This window comes from Dermacentor albipictus, chromosome 8 (genome assembly GCF_038994185.2).
Source record: "Dermacentor albipictus isolate Rhodes 1998 colony chromosome 8, USDA_Dalb.pri_finalv2, whole genome shotgun sequence".
In the NCBI taxonomy this organism is placed as follows: Eukaryota; Metazoa; Arthropoda; class Arachnida; order Ixodida; family Ixodidae; genus Dermacentor; species Dermacentor albipictus.
In genome coordinates this window covers 7,395,509-7,411,641 of record NC_091828.1, presented here as the reverse complement: position 1 = coordinate 7,411,641, position 16,133 = coordinate 7,395,509, and the positions used below count along the sequence as shown (strand labels likewise).

At 48.9% G+C, this 16,133-nt stretch overlaps 1 protein-coding gene across 2 annotated transcripts in view; it reads left to right on the top strand.

The window, feature by feature from the left end:
* LOC135910444 (uncharacterized) overlaps nt 1-16,133 on the top strand; it is a 263,909-nt gene that overhangs the window by 231,842 nt on the left and 15,934 nt on the right. The window contains exon 5 of one of the 2 annotated variants that reach the window (XM_065442480.1): nt 7,144-7,281. The exons of the other annotated variant lie outside the window; for it this stretch is intronic. Within the exon in view, the coding sequence (XP_065298552.1) occupies nt 7,144-7,281 (138 nt within the window). The remainder of the gene's footprint in view (nt 1-7,143; nt 7,282-16,133) is intronic. 2 annotated transcript variants of the gene reach the window in all.

Here is a 16,133-nt window from a genome sequence, read left to right as displayed (position 1 = left end):
AGTGCGCTCGACAACTCCGCCAGAGCCCTTACCGAGTTTCGACGCGAGAACGGGAAGCTATTACGCAACGAGTCAACTAAATGCTGGGTGACGACATCATCCAGCCGTCGACAAGCCCGTGGGCGTCTCTTCTATTCTTGGTGAAGTGAAAGAACGGAACCCTACGTTCCTGCGTCGATAGTCGCCGACTGAACAAAATCACCAAGATGGACTTAAATCCCCTGGCCACGGATACATGATGGAGTGCATCGCGTCGGCAACGTTAAATGCTTCTCCTCTGTGGACCTCAAGTCTGGCTATTGGCAAATACAAGTCGACGAAAGAGATCGCAAAAAGATCGCCTTGATCAAGCCAGACGGCCTCTATGATTTCTAGGATATGCCATTTGGACTGTACTCGGCGCCTGCAACGTTTAACCACGTTATGGACACGATTTTAGCAGGATTGAAGTGGCAGACCTGTTTTGGTTACTTGGAGGATGTCCTCATCTTCGCCAGAAATTTTGACGATCAGCTCAGGTGGCTTGTGGCAGTACTAGAGGCCATCAGGGCTCTAGCTTTCCCCGCCTTCAGGGCTCAAACTGAAGCCGAGATAGTGCCGCTTCACTTACGATGAGCTTCTTTTTCCTAGGCCACGTCATCAGCGAATCTGGAGTACGCGCCGACCCGCAGAAGACAGCTGCCATCGCAAAGTTCCCACCGTTCATCGACAAGAAGGCAGTGCGCAGATTCCTTGGCATGTGTGCCTACTACAGGCGCTTTGTCAGTGACTTTTCACGCATCGCGGAGTCGCTAACGCATCTAACCAAGTGGGATGTCAAGTTCAAGTGCGAAACGCCGCAGGCCGACGCATTTCAAGAACTCAAACGACGCTCCAGTCGCCGCCGGTATATGCACACTTCGAGGAGGACGCCGATACGGAAATCCACACTAACGCCAGTAGTCTAGGCCTCGGTGCCGTTGTAGGCCAGAGGAAAGACAGTACTCCATCATCATCATCATTTAGTGACCCATAAAAAAGGCCCCTGTTGGGGTATTGCATAGCCCCCCTATGGGGGGCATACGTAAGAAAACGAAACGTTGAAACAGTCGTGACTGAAGAAGAAAAAAATAACTATAACACTCAGAACGGTAAAGAAGGTGTAATGAAATGACTGCCAAACACAAAAAGTAATAACAAATACACTAAAAAAAGTGCGACCATGGGACAATATATATCACCCCATGTCTGATGTCATTCGTGATGTCAATACTTCTGCTTTCTACTTCCCGGTTTATAGGAATTTCTGAAAAGTCGTGCTCACGTGGCGGGTCTCTAGAGTCGGCCATATTATGCTTTGGTGTGCTGTAATATTGATTTCAGATGAATTCTAATTTTTCCAGACCCTTCATTAACTGAACTGGTAACCTATGATTTGGTATCATAACTGTAATGAAGCCCACGAATTTAGTGTTTTACTGTTTGTTTGTATTTTATCTGATTTATCTTGAACTTCGTCCTGGTCTTATCAGGAAGTGAAAGTGAAGCGCTGCCAAAACACAAGAGTGTCACTCGATGCTCGTGCCACTAATAAACTGATCTTCAGACATGAACAATGCTATTCATATACTTGAAGAAGCATTGTAGATAGGTTCCGCTGAAATGTTTATTTCTATGAAAATTTTCAAAGTTGATTTCTGCCTTTTTGGACGAGACTTCTTGAGAAATCCTTATTTTCACCACTTAAATATTGGCGCTCTGTTCCTTTGGGTTGAATTGTATATCTTGTCAAGCAGCAGCATGGCGACTATAGAGCCAAAGAGTGCCAGAGAACACGTTTCACAAGAAAAGTAGATGGGGGCAACAACAGGGCACCTGTGACCATCCTCGTGTCCCTTTCTTGAGTGGTGTGTTCCCTGGCGCCGTTAGCTACTATCATAAACCAACTAGACGAACCATACGTTTTTTACAAGAATATTTAGCAGTGCGATAGATGACGAAGAGGCGCATAATAGAGCACTCATTGGCGACAAAATGCTTTTCCTACTTAGTCATTCCTCATGTATGAAAGCACAAAGAAGGTTACACAAAAAAGAAAGGAAAATCTGCAGGAAGCGTAGCTAATTTCTATAGGTTCTTAGGGAGACGGGTGCTCACGTGCATTCCACACGTGTAACCTTTCTCATGCTCATGTATAGCAGTTTTATATATAAAGCATTTGGTTGCTAATCAGCTTTGTCCCCAGCGCATCCTTCCTGTGTCCATTCCATTCCTTCCATTCGCAGAGTACACATGCGAGGATACTATGGGTGCTGTACGCGATGGCGGTTCATGACCGCAGTCCGGGCAAACAAGGGCCCAAACAATGAAGCGTTCCTTTCCTTCGACCGCTTCCTAATCTTACGTGAGGCCTCCTTACAGCGAAGGACCGATGAAGGAAACAAGTGTACTCTGAAAGCTCCCTTTACCCGTCCTCACGTCAGGAATGGTTGCCGCACGCCTGGGTTCGAGATGATCTCTTGAAACCTTTAGGCGAACACTATTATTGAATAAAAAGATGTGGTATCGTCGTATTATTCTTAAACTGAGGTGATAATACTGAGAAGCGGGCACGCTTTCTTCTAGTTTTGTTTAGCAAACTTAAAAAAGTACCATATTGTAACGCGAAACTTGATGTACGGCAGCAATGCTGGCACGCCGGCGTGGTGCAACGCCTAGCAACGCCTAGCAACGCCACTCATGCCAAACGTGCGACTGAAACGAACATGCCTGGCAAAACGTACCGTGCACGCGCTTCTCCGCAGGTGGGCGACAGCGCACATGCGCAAGCAAACATCACTTGGCATAGCAGTGAGGTGAAGCGCTCGTTCATGGAGCGGCATAAGGACGCATGAACGTAGCTTCGGAGCTACATTAGGCTGAGGAAGCACCAAGGACACCTTCTCTCCGGGCACACCTTAGTAAGGAAGCTTTCAGAGAGACATAAGGTGGCCTCAGCGCAATGAAGGCTTCCTTACTGAGATAAGGAAGATTTCATTGCTTGGCCCTAAGTGTACCAAAACCTGCAGTGCTCACGGTTGCCGTATTGAAAACAAGCAAATTTGCATGGCGATAAGCAGTCTTAGATCGAATCACGCAAATAAAATTCATTAATTATTTGACAGGGTGTAGCTTCTTGGTCAACCGGTGACAATGTCGAATCACGACAACTTTAAAAGTGTTGACTCAAAATGTTGAGCTACCAAGCCGCGATAGCTGCTCTTAGCTGCAAAAGACCAGGGAATGTTTAGTGGTGGAGTAAGAGCAAGTATCGTTTAAATGCTTCTTTGCTGCCGCACTGCGTTGAAAAGAAGAAGAAATTAAAGTGCCTTTCGGGAACCGGAAGTTCGCGACTTTCTCATTTAGGCATTGCGAAAATTTCATTACTTTACTGATTTGATCCTAAACTGCATTAAATAGACCTAGCCTACGATGCATGCTTAGTGTCATGATTGTCATATTTCGTGCGCGCAGAAATCGAAAATTTGGAAAATCCCCGCTTTGTTGCGCGAAGATGAACTACTCTCTGTGAACCGCGGGAGGCGCATAAGCGCGGATGCCGCAACGACTACACAGCAGTTGTCGACGCAGTTTGCGTTACCGCCGACTTGGTTATCACGCCATTTCTCATTCTTTGTGAGAACAGCCCAAATGCAAATGGATACCAAATCTGCCCTCCTATTTTAATAAGAACAGCATTTTTGGCATACTTCAGTCTTTCTAGGTCTAGTTAGTATGCTCTTTACATTGTGCCTATAAGAAAAAAAATGTCTTTTAAAATTTATCCGTTCTTAGGCGAAATCGAAGTCGCGTCACACGAGTTTTTCAAGCACATCAGATATGCATATTAGCGCTGCGAAAATGTGCCCTTGGGCAGCGCGCAACTACTCACCACTAGCACGCACAGACACGCTAAAGATCTCGGAGGCCACTTCGTGTAGGTCCAGCGTTACCAAAGGGAAGAGCTAGAGCCCTACTGGAATACACGACTCACAGACGACCTGTTTCGGCGGTGGCTTTATAAGAAGCTTTCGCTAGGGCTTGTTAGGAACGGCCTGCAGAGGTGCCGACATGCAAAGTTTTCCCAGCCAGCTGCAGCAGCGGGGTTGGCGTTTTCTAGGAACCGACCGTCAGTCTCCAGCCGAACGGCACCACTAGGTATACTATAGAGACTTACTTTGAAAGGACGACAAGGTGTCATTCCGCAGTCTCCTGCCGTCACGATGTCTGCTGCGGCGACTGACTGTGTGAGGAGGACAATAAGCCGAGTCAGCAACTCTTCGTCGCCGGAATGCCGGGATGAGGTCTGCGAACCAGGCTTTGTTAGTGAACTCGCCATCACCGACCTGGTCGGTCGGGAGCGGGGGAGCTCCTGAGGGAATGTATTTGGCGGCATCGTTCCACGCGCCTTTCAAGACGCAAGACAACGGAGAACCACGGCGGCCACTCTGCGAGGGTGAGCTTGGGGATTAAGAGGCCCTTAAGGCAAGACCCAGTTTTGCGAAGACCGTCTCGCCTCGGTGGGGGCAGTGAAACATGTGCGGAAGTGTGTGTGTATGCCCTCTCCCTCAAAGGGGGCTCGGCTACGATGACTCTGGTCGAACGTTTTCTCTCACCTAGGGATCTAGGGAGGACAAAGTGTATTTAAGGAGCTGTTGCGCGGCTCCTCAGTGTGCTTTCTCTCGCAGTCATGCTAGACTAATGGACTGCAACGCCCTTATGTAGATACTATATATAAACCCATATTCTTCGTTCTCGATGAGAACAACTCTCTCACTTCAACAACGTCCTCAGCGTGGATAAGTTGTATGACGGCATGACGGCATGACGGCCAGCTACCATCTAATTCATGCCCGACTCCAAACTTTACAGGCCCAACTCCGACGCGGCCTATTTAAATGCCCGTAAAACGCAAAAATGCTTTTCTGATATAACCCCTAGACCGAGTTTTGAGAACTGTGTTGCATATGAGACAGAAGGTTAAATTCTAGCGACTGTTGGAAGCGGAATTTCGATTTATGGCCGTAATTCAGTTTTAAAAAATTTCAAAAATTCAAAATTCTTAAGAAAGTAAAATTGCGAAGTTTTGAAGTTAATAGTTCTGCAACAAAGACAGTTATCGCGGTTCTGTAAACAGCATCCGTTAGTTCATTGAAAACGGACAGATTCGTTGTGCCAACTTACATACTACGTGAACTAGTTACGTTGTACACAAGGGTTGCGCAAAAGCTGTATTTCCATATTACCAAATTTGTTTTACATGTATTTGTGATATATCAATTTTGTCCGCTTTAGATGTACCATCAGATCCAATTCGTATAATTGTGCTGTCATTTTTCATTGCTGAGTTACACAGTTGTAAACTTGACAGCTTCGTTTTTTTGCGATTTTGGCCTTTTTTTAACAAATTGACGATCTAACTAAAAATTTCGAGACAAACAGTCAGTAAATGTTAGGTTTTTCTTTTAAATGCAACAAACCTCGCGAATTTGCGGCAGTGGTTGCCGGGAAAAACGAATTCTCATTTTACATTTATTTAGACAGGAACACCCGAGCTAAAGCTTCCTCTTAAACGGACAGTAAAGTGAAAAATGATTTCTTCTTCATCAGTAAATTACTTTTCCACAACACCAAAAACACCACATTGACAAAAATAAGACGTTTGGTAAGTCAGAAAAAGCGCAAGAACGAAATACGGGTGGCAACGCCTACTTATGTTCCCGCACCTGGGGGCTGTGACGTCTCGGATTTTGATGGCACCTTCTAGGCATCTTCTAATACATATAGAGGTACAGATTGACTACATTGTGTTCTAAGGGAACCAAATATTAAACATGGCAAGTCTCGGGAACTTTTATTCAGCCAACGCGGCCCAAATGCGAAAACATCCTTTCGAATCCCTGACGTGATGCTGACGTACCGGCACTGGGGTTTCGGAGCGAAATTCAAATTCTGATACTTTGACTTTCATTTTTTCATCTAATAATCAAACAATTTTTTTGAAGTGAGTGCCTCCAGGGTTCTCAAACAATGCTTCATTATTCTAAACAAATTTATTTTTTCGCTTTAGTGTTCCTTTAAGGTCCGTCGCTGCATCGCTTCGATAATAATTGCAATAACCTCCACAGTCATCGTGTGATTGGTTCTGCAGAAATTTTTTTTTTGGGGGGGGGGGGGTACAGGGTTATGGCCCGAAGCAAACACAAAACCCTGTATTCTCCTACAGAGTTTCCGGCATTAGCACTTGCAGCCCAAGATATTTATTCTTTGTGGCGGTGAGTCCGCAATATTATAGCTTGCTCATATCGGCTTTCTCCAATGAGAAGACACGCTTGTGACGGACTCGCTATGCTATAATATAACTATTGGCCACCTAGTCGTATGCCAACACGTCAAAAATACGATCACGTTTTAATAATAGCCAATTCGCAATGTCGCAAATAAAGAATATCAATCCAGACATACAAGACACCGCCGAGAGCAACAACCTGGATCTAGCCATGCTTGTAACAGACTCGCTATGCTATGATATAAATATTGTCCTCCTTGTCCTTTGTCAACAGGTCAAAAATACGATCGGTTTTTTCTTAAGAGCCAATTTGCAATATCGCAAATAATGAATATGAATCCAGACATACAAGACACCGCCGCGAGCAACAATAAAAACAACCTGCACGTCGCAATAACACTTATCATTGAATTCACTCTATATTTCTATGTACGAATAATATAAATCTGCGATTGGTTGACGTGCTCAGTCAGCAGTTACTGTCTGCTTCGTAACTAGCAAAATTAAGCGTTGGGTCGAGGTATCATATTCTTACGAATATACCAGAATTCGGAGTTGCTGATTCTTATTTCTGCCACCATGTTGCGCAGTTGCCTCAAGTGTGTAACGACAATTTCATTTGCATTGCCACTCTTATAACTGTCAAAAGATAAAGAAATATACGTAATGACAAAAGGATCAGTGAGATTAATAGAACGAGGTACTCGAGTCATGTAGTAGGCACTCCCTGGTGCTCATTAGTATTAGCCATGCTTGAGGCTCACCTTATTTTGTATGCAAGGCGGACTCTTCTTCGTATATATTTCTCTCTCTTCCTCTCTCTCTCTAACGTGCAGGTGAAGGTGAATGGTGTGGATCTCTTGCAAAACAGAATGCAGTACGACACGAAAGGGCTGGATATACTGTCCACATTTCTCATAAAGTGGAAGATGTACGAGCTGCACCTTATAACAGAGAGTGCACCTGTTTACCCGGCAAGTAATTTAGAAATCATATCAGCTTTGCTTAGCTGTGTTAGCTTTGTTTAAGTTATTGTGGTCCTGCTTAGTTTATTGGTGCTAAATAACGGACCCTCCAAGTTCGACCCTCTACATTTTAGTGCATGTCATCGGAACCTTGCTTATTAAAAGCCAACTGTAGGCAATTTTCAGCAACCTTTGTAATCATAAATAGAAAAATATTGAAAGTAAACTAAAACAAAAAAGATCACTGAAGCTCTATAATGAACCAGAAGAAGGGAAAGCAAGGGTCTCGATTTTTCTTAATCATGAACAAAACAAACTAATAAATAGTGAAGTCAAGAAACCCATAGGAAAAACTAGCTGTGCTTGAAACTAAACTGTCGAAATATGTAACGAAAAGGGGAAAATGAATCTGGATGAAAAGAACTTGCTAACGCTAAGATCCTAACTCGCCGCCTCAGAATAACTGGTGCGCTGCATCACAAACGGAGCTGTGTGGTCGACTCTAAATGCGAGCACTATCTTCAGCAATAATGTGCACTAAATTAAGCCCTGATACGTCAGCGCCACGTGGGGCCATAGCGAAGTGATGCGGGACATCCTTCCCGGAAAAAAAAAGGATATGCCTCATCCACCCCCCCTTGGCCAAGAGTGGCGCTGGTTAACATTTTTAGGGCTTGATCAAGCGCCCATTCTTATCAAAGGCAGTGGCTGAATTGATAGCCGTCCCTGTAGCTCCATTAGAAGTGCTGCGCACACGTTATGCGGAGGCTGTGAGCCGGATGCGATGACCTACGCCGACGTCGCCCGTCGTCAAGATCCGAGACCCTGCCAGGGCTCTGTAACATCACAATTTCGTCATCCACTGCCGCCACCGCCAGCACGCGGACATTTGGTGCGCTCCAGACCACCGACCACCGCCCACTCTGTTACCACTGCGGGGAAGCCAGCCACATCTTCCGCCGATCTCCTTACCACGAGCTGGTCCCTCGAGGGTTAGCCGTTAACACACCGTGCATTCAGCAAGGTGAACGCCGACGTGACATCGCTGATTACCTCGCCACCACTCAGTGGAGTCCTCGACGACCACGCCGTTTAACATCACGAGGCCGCTACTTGTCGCCGCAGGGCCGACCGTACACTTGCCCAGCCAGCGGCTGGGCCGCCAGCCCATTTGCGGAAAACTAAGAGGAGCAAACGATGGAGGTGCGGTTTCTGTTCATCTAATGAAGAAGAGAATCCGCCGCCGACGAAGACGCCGAAGGCACTATCTAGACAACACAACAACAACACGCCGCCATCTCGCCGAAGCCTGGAAGCAAAGAATGTACCGACCAAGGAACTGACAACGCGACATATACAAGCCAACGTCAACGCGACGCAGCCGTGATGCGACGCCAAGAATTAACTGCAACGCAATACAAGTCGCCAACCTTAACGTGTTACTCAACCGCCACCCAGGCACAGCATTAGCAATCACAGGAGCCAACTACTCCGTCATGAGTGGGCCCTTCGTCCCAAAGAGAAAGAAAGTTAAAAATGTGTGGGAATGCCCCCAAATTAGAACCATTGGAGGACACCTAATAACGCCGACTGGAATCTGCACCGCCAGAACTACAGTTGGTGACAGGACCTACAGTGCCGCCTTCGTTATCCCCGAACAGTGTTCATGAGACATCATTCTCGCCATTGTCTTCCTCAGCCAACACGGCGAAATCATCGACCTGAAGTCGAAGCCTATAACGCTGTCGGAAGATCAAGCGCTACTGCCAGAGAGCTGTCGTAATCACCACGCCTTGAGTGTGCTCGAAGATCAATTGAGCATCCCTCCCCGCTCCAGCCGAAACACCCTAACACGTAGAAGGCATCATCTAGGGCGACCAACGTCTATGGCTCTACCATCAAATTTGCATCGTGACTGCACGGCGCTCGACTGCACGGAAGAAAAGCGAAAGTGATGCTGACACACTGTAGCCAGGAGTTCAAGCACATCAACAATGCTACGACGATCGCGTACATTGAGGAAATTGTGGAAACCAGTAATGCGTTTGTTCTCTCGGATTCTGCCGCCTAAACCCCGATCACCAGCGTGCCCGAACTAGACTTCGACATAAATCCAAGTCTTCCCATGATTCGGCCACAACAACTCAGATGTCTGCTCCGACAATGCAAAGATCGCTTTCCGACGTCATCGAGGATTCACCAAATACAAGTCGCAAAGGATCGCATAATTGCCGAAGAGGGCGCTCGATGACTCCGCCAGAGCCATTTTCGAGTTTCGACGCGAAAACGTGAAGCTATTAGGCAACATGTCGACATAATGTTGCAAGACGACATCATTCCGCCATCGTAAAGCCCGTGGGAATATACTGTAGTGTTGGTGAAAGCAAAGGACCGAACGCTACGTTTCTGCGTCGATGATTGCCGAGTGAACAAGATCACAAAGACGCATACACCCTCCCACGGATAGACAACTTATTGGATCGGCTCTGCAACGCTACATACTTCTCGTCGATGGACAGAAAAGTGTATGACAGCTTTGTCTTACCAGTACTCACCTGCGGGGCAGAAACCTGGAGGCTAACGAAAAGGCTTCTATTTAAATTGAGGACGACGCAATGAGCTATGGAAAGAAGAATGATGGGTGTAACGTTAAGGGATAAGAAGAGAGCATTTGGGTGAGAGAACAAACACGAGTTAATGACATCTTGGTTGAAATCAACAAATCAAATGGGCATAGGCAGGAGATGTAATGAGGAGGGAAGATAACCCGATGGCCATGAAAGGTTACGGACTGAATTCCAAAATAAGGGAAGCGTAGCAAGAGGTGCAGAAAGTTAGGTGGGTGGATGAGATTAAGAAGTTTGAAGTGATAACATGGCCACAATCAGCACATGACCAGGGTTGTTGGAGAAGTTTGGGAGAGCCCTCTTCCCTGCAGTCGGCGTAGCCAGGCTGATGATGATGATGTTGGGGCACGACGGTCTACCATTAATTTTGTCACAGATAGGAATATGGCCAGCGTGGCACATGTGGGGGACCCAGAAGATGGTGTCGAGTTTGTGAGAGTAGCAGTCAACCGAAGTTCTTGGCCCAAGGTCGCTGCAGACTGACTTCTGCACGCGGACGTCACATCAAGCTCCTGGCAGAAGTGTGGGGTTGGCGAACATCGCAGGGACGTCCGACCCAGCGACTGCAGTGGTGTGCTCAAACTAAGACTGGCGCCCGCTTAATAAGTGTCCGGTCCCTGCGTTCAATTGTGTTCGGCTGTCATTGTGGTGCAATATGTTACGGCTGGCCCAGTGCTAACTGAGGTCCATCCCTTTGTCATCGGATAACGTCCTTGCTTCAGACTGTCACCCAGTCTCCGCTAAATTATACGATGGCTCGAAAAACGAGACGAAAGGGGCGTTACCGGAGGGGCCCAATTTATAATAATAATATTGCTACGGGATAGTATTTCCAATGTCGAAGAGCCGAGCAGTAAGAAGACGACGACGACCATTGGAAGCTAGCACGGGCTGTTGCCTTGGCCAAGCGCAGCGTATTTTTTTGTAAATATACTTGTACATAGCTTTTCGTCTGCGTCGTCCTCCGTAACATATCTGGTGGAGGTGGACGTTCCCTGTTCCTCATCACGGAGCTTCGCAGTGGACGATACGTCGAGCCTTCCTTCATGGCTCCCGGCGACGACAACCCGACTCCGCCGGCTCTGACACCTGCTGCCACCTCGACGACCTACATCACTCTCCACGCTCTCCGTGATCCTGGCGTATTCTCGGGCAAAGACGGGGAAGACGTCGATGACTGGATCAGCCTGTATGAACACGTCAGCCACAATTACCGGTGGGACCATACTATTATGCTCGCCAACGCAGTATTTTACCTCGGTGGCACACCTAGAGTTTGGTATCGCACGCACGATGATGAGCTCACCAGTTGCGATTCACTTAAGACCCAGCTTCGAGACTTGTTCGGCAACCCCTACGGTCTCCAACTTGCCACGCAGAAGGCGATTTCCAGCCGTGTGCAGACGCCAACAGAGCCCTACGTCACGTACATTCAGGACATCTTGGCTCTGTGCTGCAACGTTGACACCCACATGACTGAGTCCGACAAGGTTGCCCGCGTCCTCAAAGGCATTGCCGATGACGCCTTCAACTTGCTCGTTTGAAACAACGTAGCAACGGTGGATATCATTATAAAAGAGTGCCGCCGCGTGGAACTCGTTAAAAGCCGACGTATTGACCAGCAGTTTGCCCATCTGCCCAACACCCTAGCGACATCTTCCTGTGCCGACACTCCTCGTCCCAACAACGCTGCCGATGTTCCCAGGATCGTCCCGCGTGAGATCAAGGCTGCCTATCCGGCTGCCTTCGACTCCAGTCCCACCAACACATCTCCAGTCACGGTCTCACTGATCCAGGCAGTTGCCCGCCAAGAGTTCGAAAACATAAGTCTTCACACCATCTGCTCTGCCCATCGTCCTGATACCCGCCCGGCTTCATCGAGTCCGCCCCATCCCGCATCTTCTTACCCACCACGTTTCCGCAACCCATCTTAATGGCGCACTGCTGACGACAAGCTTACTTGTTTCCACTGCCATTGAATCGGGCACATTTCTCGGCACTGTCGCAGTCGCTGCAGTTACCCGACTCGGCCTACTTATACTGCCTACTCTTTCCCCCCAGGTGGTCCTTCTCCTGCACCGAACCGCTCCTATTCTCGTTCGCCTTCGCCCCAACGACTACAATCTCGCTCTCCTCAGCCCCATCGCTCCCATTCGCCTACTCCCTTCGGACGCCGCTCCCAGCTGGAAAACTAGACGATGCAGCGCCTCGAGGTGACGCTGCATTGCTCTCTACGCCGCCAAATCTTCTACTGACTTTGCCCATTCTTCTGAACCTTCTTGACGTGCAAGTCGATGGTGTTTCTGCGTCTGCACTTATAGACACTGGGGCGCATTTGTCCGTAATGAGCGCTGACCTTCGTAACTGGCTCACGAAAATTATCACGCCCCCCACGACGCCAGTTGTTCTTGTCGCCGATGGGAGAACAGCCCCCGTAATTGGTATGTGTACCGCCCGCGTCACCTTCGCCGATCGCTCAACAATCATGCTATTCGCAGTCATCGCTCACTGTCCCCACGACATCATCATCGGCTTAGACTTCCTCTCCGCACATTCAGCTCTCATCGATTGCTCCGCCAGTACTCTCCGCCTCTACCTGCCTGTTCTGGATCCCGCTGAACAACACCCTACTCGCCTCAGTTCCGTCGACTTCGTTCCCTTGCCACCTTCGGCACTGACTTACGTTGACTTCGTGTCATCCCCACCAGTCCCCGACGGTCACTACATCGTGGCTGCTATGCGAGACGTCCTCCTTACACACAGCATCACAGTACCTAATACAGTTTTATCTATTACGGCGAATGACGCCTGCCTGCCAGTGGTCAATTTTGGCTTGACGACACAAGTGCTGCCACGCGGGATATCTCTGGCCCAACTTTGCTCATTCGAGGATCACTCTGTAGCATCGATTTCAGTAGACGACCATTCAGCCGATCCTCCTCTACCATCGCAGTCGGCAACTTGTACCATCGCCAACTTACAGAAAATGATTGCACCCGACATGCCTTCCGAGCACGCTCGTGCGCCCTGCCAGCGTGCTGATTTCCTACCAAGATATGTCTGACTTTAACGATCGTCCTTTGGCCCAAACAACAGCTGTCAAACATCGCATTAATACCGGCGATGCCCCTCCTATTTATCGCCGCCCGTTTCGAGTAGCACCGGCTGAGCGTCAAGTTATTCACACCGAAGTTCGCAAAATGCTTGCCACGAACATTATTGAACCATCATGTAGTCCATGGGCGTCACTTGTTTTGCTGGTAAAAAAGAAAGACGGCTCATGACGCTTTTGCGTGGATTATCGGCACCATAACAGGGTTACCAAAAAGGCCGTGTATCCCCTACCTCGGATTGATGACGCCCTTGACTGCCTCCAGGGTGCTCGCTATTACTCCTCTATTTACCTTCACTCCGGCTATTGGCAGATTGCCGTGGACAATCTCGACCGCGAGAAGACTGCCATTGTAACACCCGACGGTCTTTATCAATTCAAAGTGATGCCATTCGGTCCATCTGACGCTCCTGCCACTTTTTAACGCATGATGGACTTCCTTCTTCACGGTTTCAACTGTTCCACGTGCCTGTGCTACTTGGACGACGTTATAGTGTTCTCGCCAACATTGGCTACGCACCTAGTGCGCCTCTCTGCAGCCTTGGACGTTTTTCGGCGAGCCGGTCTGCAACTCAACGCATCGAAGTGCCAATTCAGCCGTCGCCAGATTACCGTCCTTGGACATCTCGTTGACGTGAACGGAGTGCAACCGGACCCAGGCAAGATCCATGGTGTTACGCACTTCCATGTTCTAATGTGTGTCAAGGATGTGCGCAGCTTCATCGGCGTTTGCTCGTACTTCCGCCGTTTTGTAAAAAATATCGCGGCCATAGCACGACCACTAACAGAGCTTTTGAAAAAAGACGCCCCTTTCCAGTGGGGCGATAACGAGGCCTCTGCATTCTCGCTTCTAATGGACCTTCTCACAACGCCTCCCATTCTGGCCCATTTCGATCCTTCTGCGCCTACCCAAGTCCATACTGATGCCAGCGGTCACGGAAATGGTGCAGTACTGGAACAACGCCAGCGTGGCCACGACCGTGTTATCGCTTACGCCAGCCGGCTCCTCTCGCCCGCGGAGCGCAACTATTACATCACTGAGCGTGAGTGTCTGGCCCTAGTTTGGATGGTTGTGAAGTTCCGCCCATATTTATATGGCCGACCCTTTTCCGTTGTCACAGACCATCACGCGCTTTGCTGGTTATGCTCATTGAAAGACCCCACAGGTAGACTTGGTCACGGGGACTTACGCCTCCAGGAATATTCGTTCTCTGTCACCTACAAATCTGGCCGACTATACAAGGACGCTGACTGCCTGTCTCGCTACCCGGTCGACGAGCCTGACGACGCCGACAGTAGTACCGCCGACAGCGTCTTCTCTGTGTCTGCCTTCGCTAACATCGCCGATGAGCAGTACCAAGACCTATCGCTGCGAGTACTCATCGAGCGTCTGCGCTCTGCACCTACCGACGCATCCGTTCGCCGATATGTCCTCCAGTACGGCATTCTGTACCGATGGAACTTCCTCCCTGATGGCCCTAATCTTCTTCTTGTCATGCCAAAACATCTACGACAGACTGTGCTCTTTGAGATGCATGACGCACCCACTGTAGGACTTCTTGGGGTAACCCGCACGTACGACCGCGTCCGCCGCCGCTTCTATTGGCCTGCTCTCGCTCGCTCCGTCCGACGCTATGTTGCTACCTGTGGTCCCTGCCAGCGTCGGAAAACACCTCAAGTGCTACCTTCCGGTTATCTACAGCCGATCACCGTCCCTGTGGAACCGCTCTTTCGTGTTGAATTAGACCTCCTCGGTCCCTTTCCCACGTCATCCTCTGGGAACAAATGGGAAGCCGTCGCAACTGATTACGCCGCCCGAAACGCTATCACTCGGGCTCTCCCTACCAGTTGCGCCACTGACGTCGCGGACTTTCTCTTGCGTGACATTATCTTAGTGCATGGCGCCTCGCGACAGCTGCTTACTGACCATGGTCGTAACTTCCTCTCGAAAGTTATCGCCGACATTGTGCGTTCCTGGTCAATTCAACACAAGCTGACTACCTCATACCATCCTCAAACCAATGGCCGAACAGAGCGGTTAAACCTTACTCTTACCGACATGCTGTCCAAGTACGTTTCGAAGGAGCACCACGACTGGGACGTTGCCCTTGCTTACGTCACATTTGCTCATAATTCTTCCCGGCACTACACCGCCAGATTTTCTCCATTTTATCTACTCTACGGTCGCGAACTGACCTTGCCCCTTGACACGGCACTTCCTCCTGCTGCGATCTCAACAAGCGAGTATGCGCGCGACGCTATTGCCCTCGGCGACCATGCACGCCAGCTTGTCGGTGCTCTACTGACGACCTCACAAGCCACTCAGCAGTGTCATTACAACTCCCGCCATCGTGACGTACAGTTTTTGCCTAATGCGCTCGTGCTCCTCTGGTCGCCCTCCCATCACATCGGACTTTCAGAGAAGCTCCTTTCGCGATACACAGGGCCCTACCATGTGCTGCGCCAGGTGACGCCTGTGACGTACGAAATTGCTCCTGTGAGCTCAACCTCGTCATCTACTCTGGCATCTACTGATGTAGACCTACTGGCTCAAGACCTACTACACAGCTTCCGACTTCGGCCTTTAGTCGCTCCGGGACGGCGCTTTTGCCGCCGGGGGAAGTGCTAGGGGATAGTATTTCCAATGACGAAGAGCCGAGCAGTAAGAAGGCGACGACGACGATTAGAAGCTATATGTGCAAATATACTTGTACATAGCTTTTCGTATGCGTCTTCCTCCGTAACGATATCATAAGAAGCCAACCAAGATTGACCCGGACAACGTAGGGGAAATTATTTGTGCTTAATAAAGGAAATAAAGAAACGATAAAAATAATGGAAATGAAAGTCGATGAAAAACGACTTGCCGTACGTGGAGAACGATCCCACAACTTTCACATATCGCATGCGATGCTCTGTCAATTAGGATACCGTGGCGTCATTTCCCCGTCCACTTTCTTTGGTATGAATGTTTCCTTGTAGAACCCTGGAAGCGTTAGCCAGCGCCACCTCTCAAAGACATTGAAATGGACGTGGAACATCCTTTCTGACGCAGGCGTCACGGGAACGTGATCTTTTCGGGTGAAGGCAACCGGTCAATAAACCCACACATGCTACCTGAA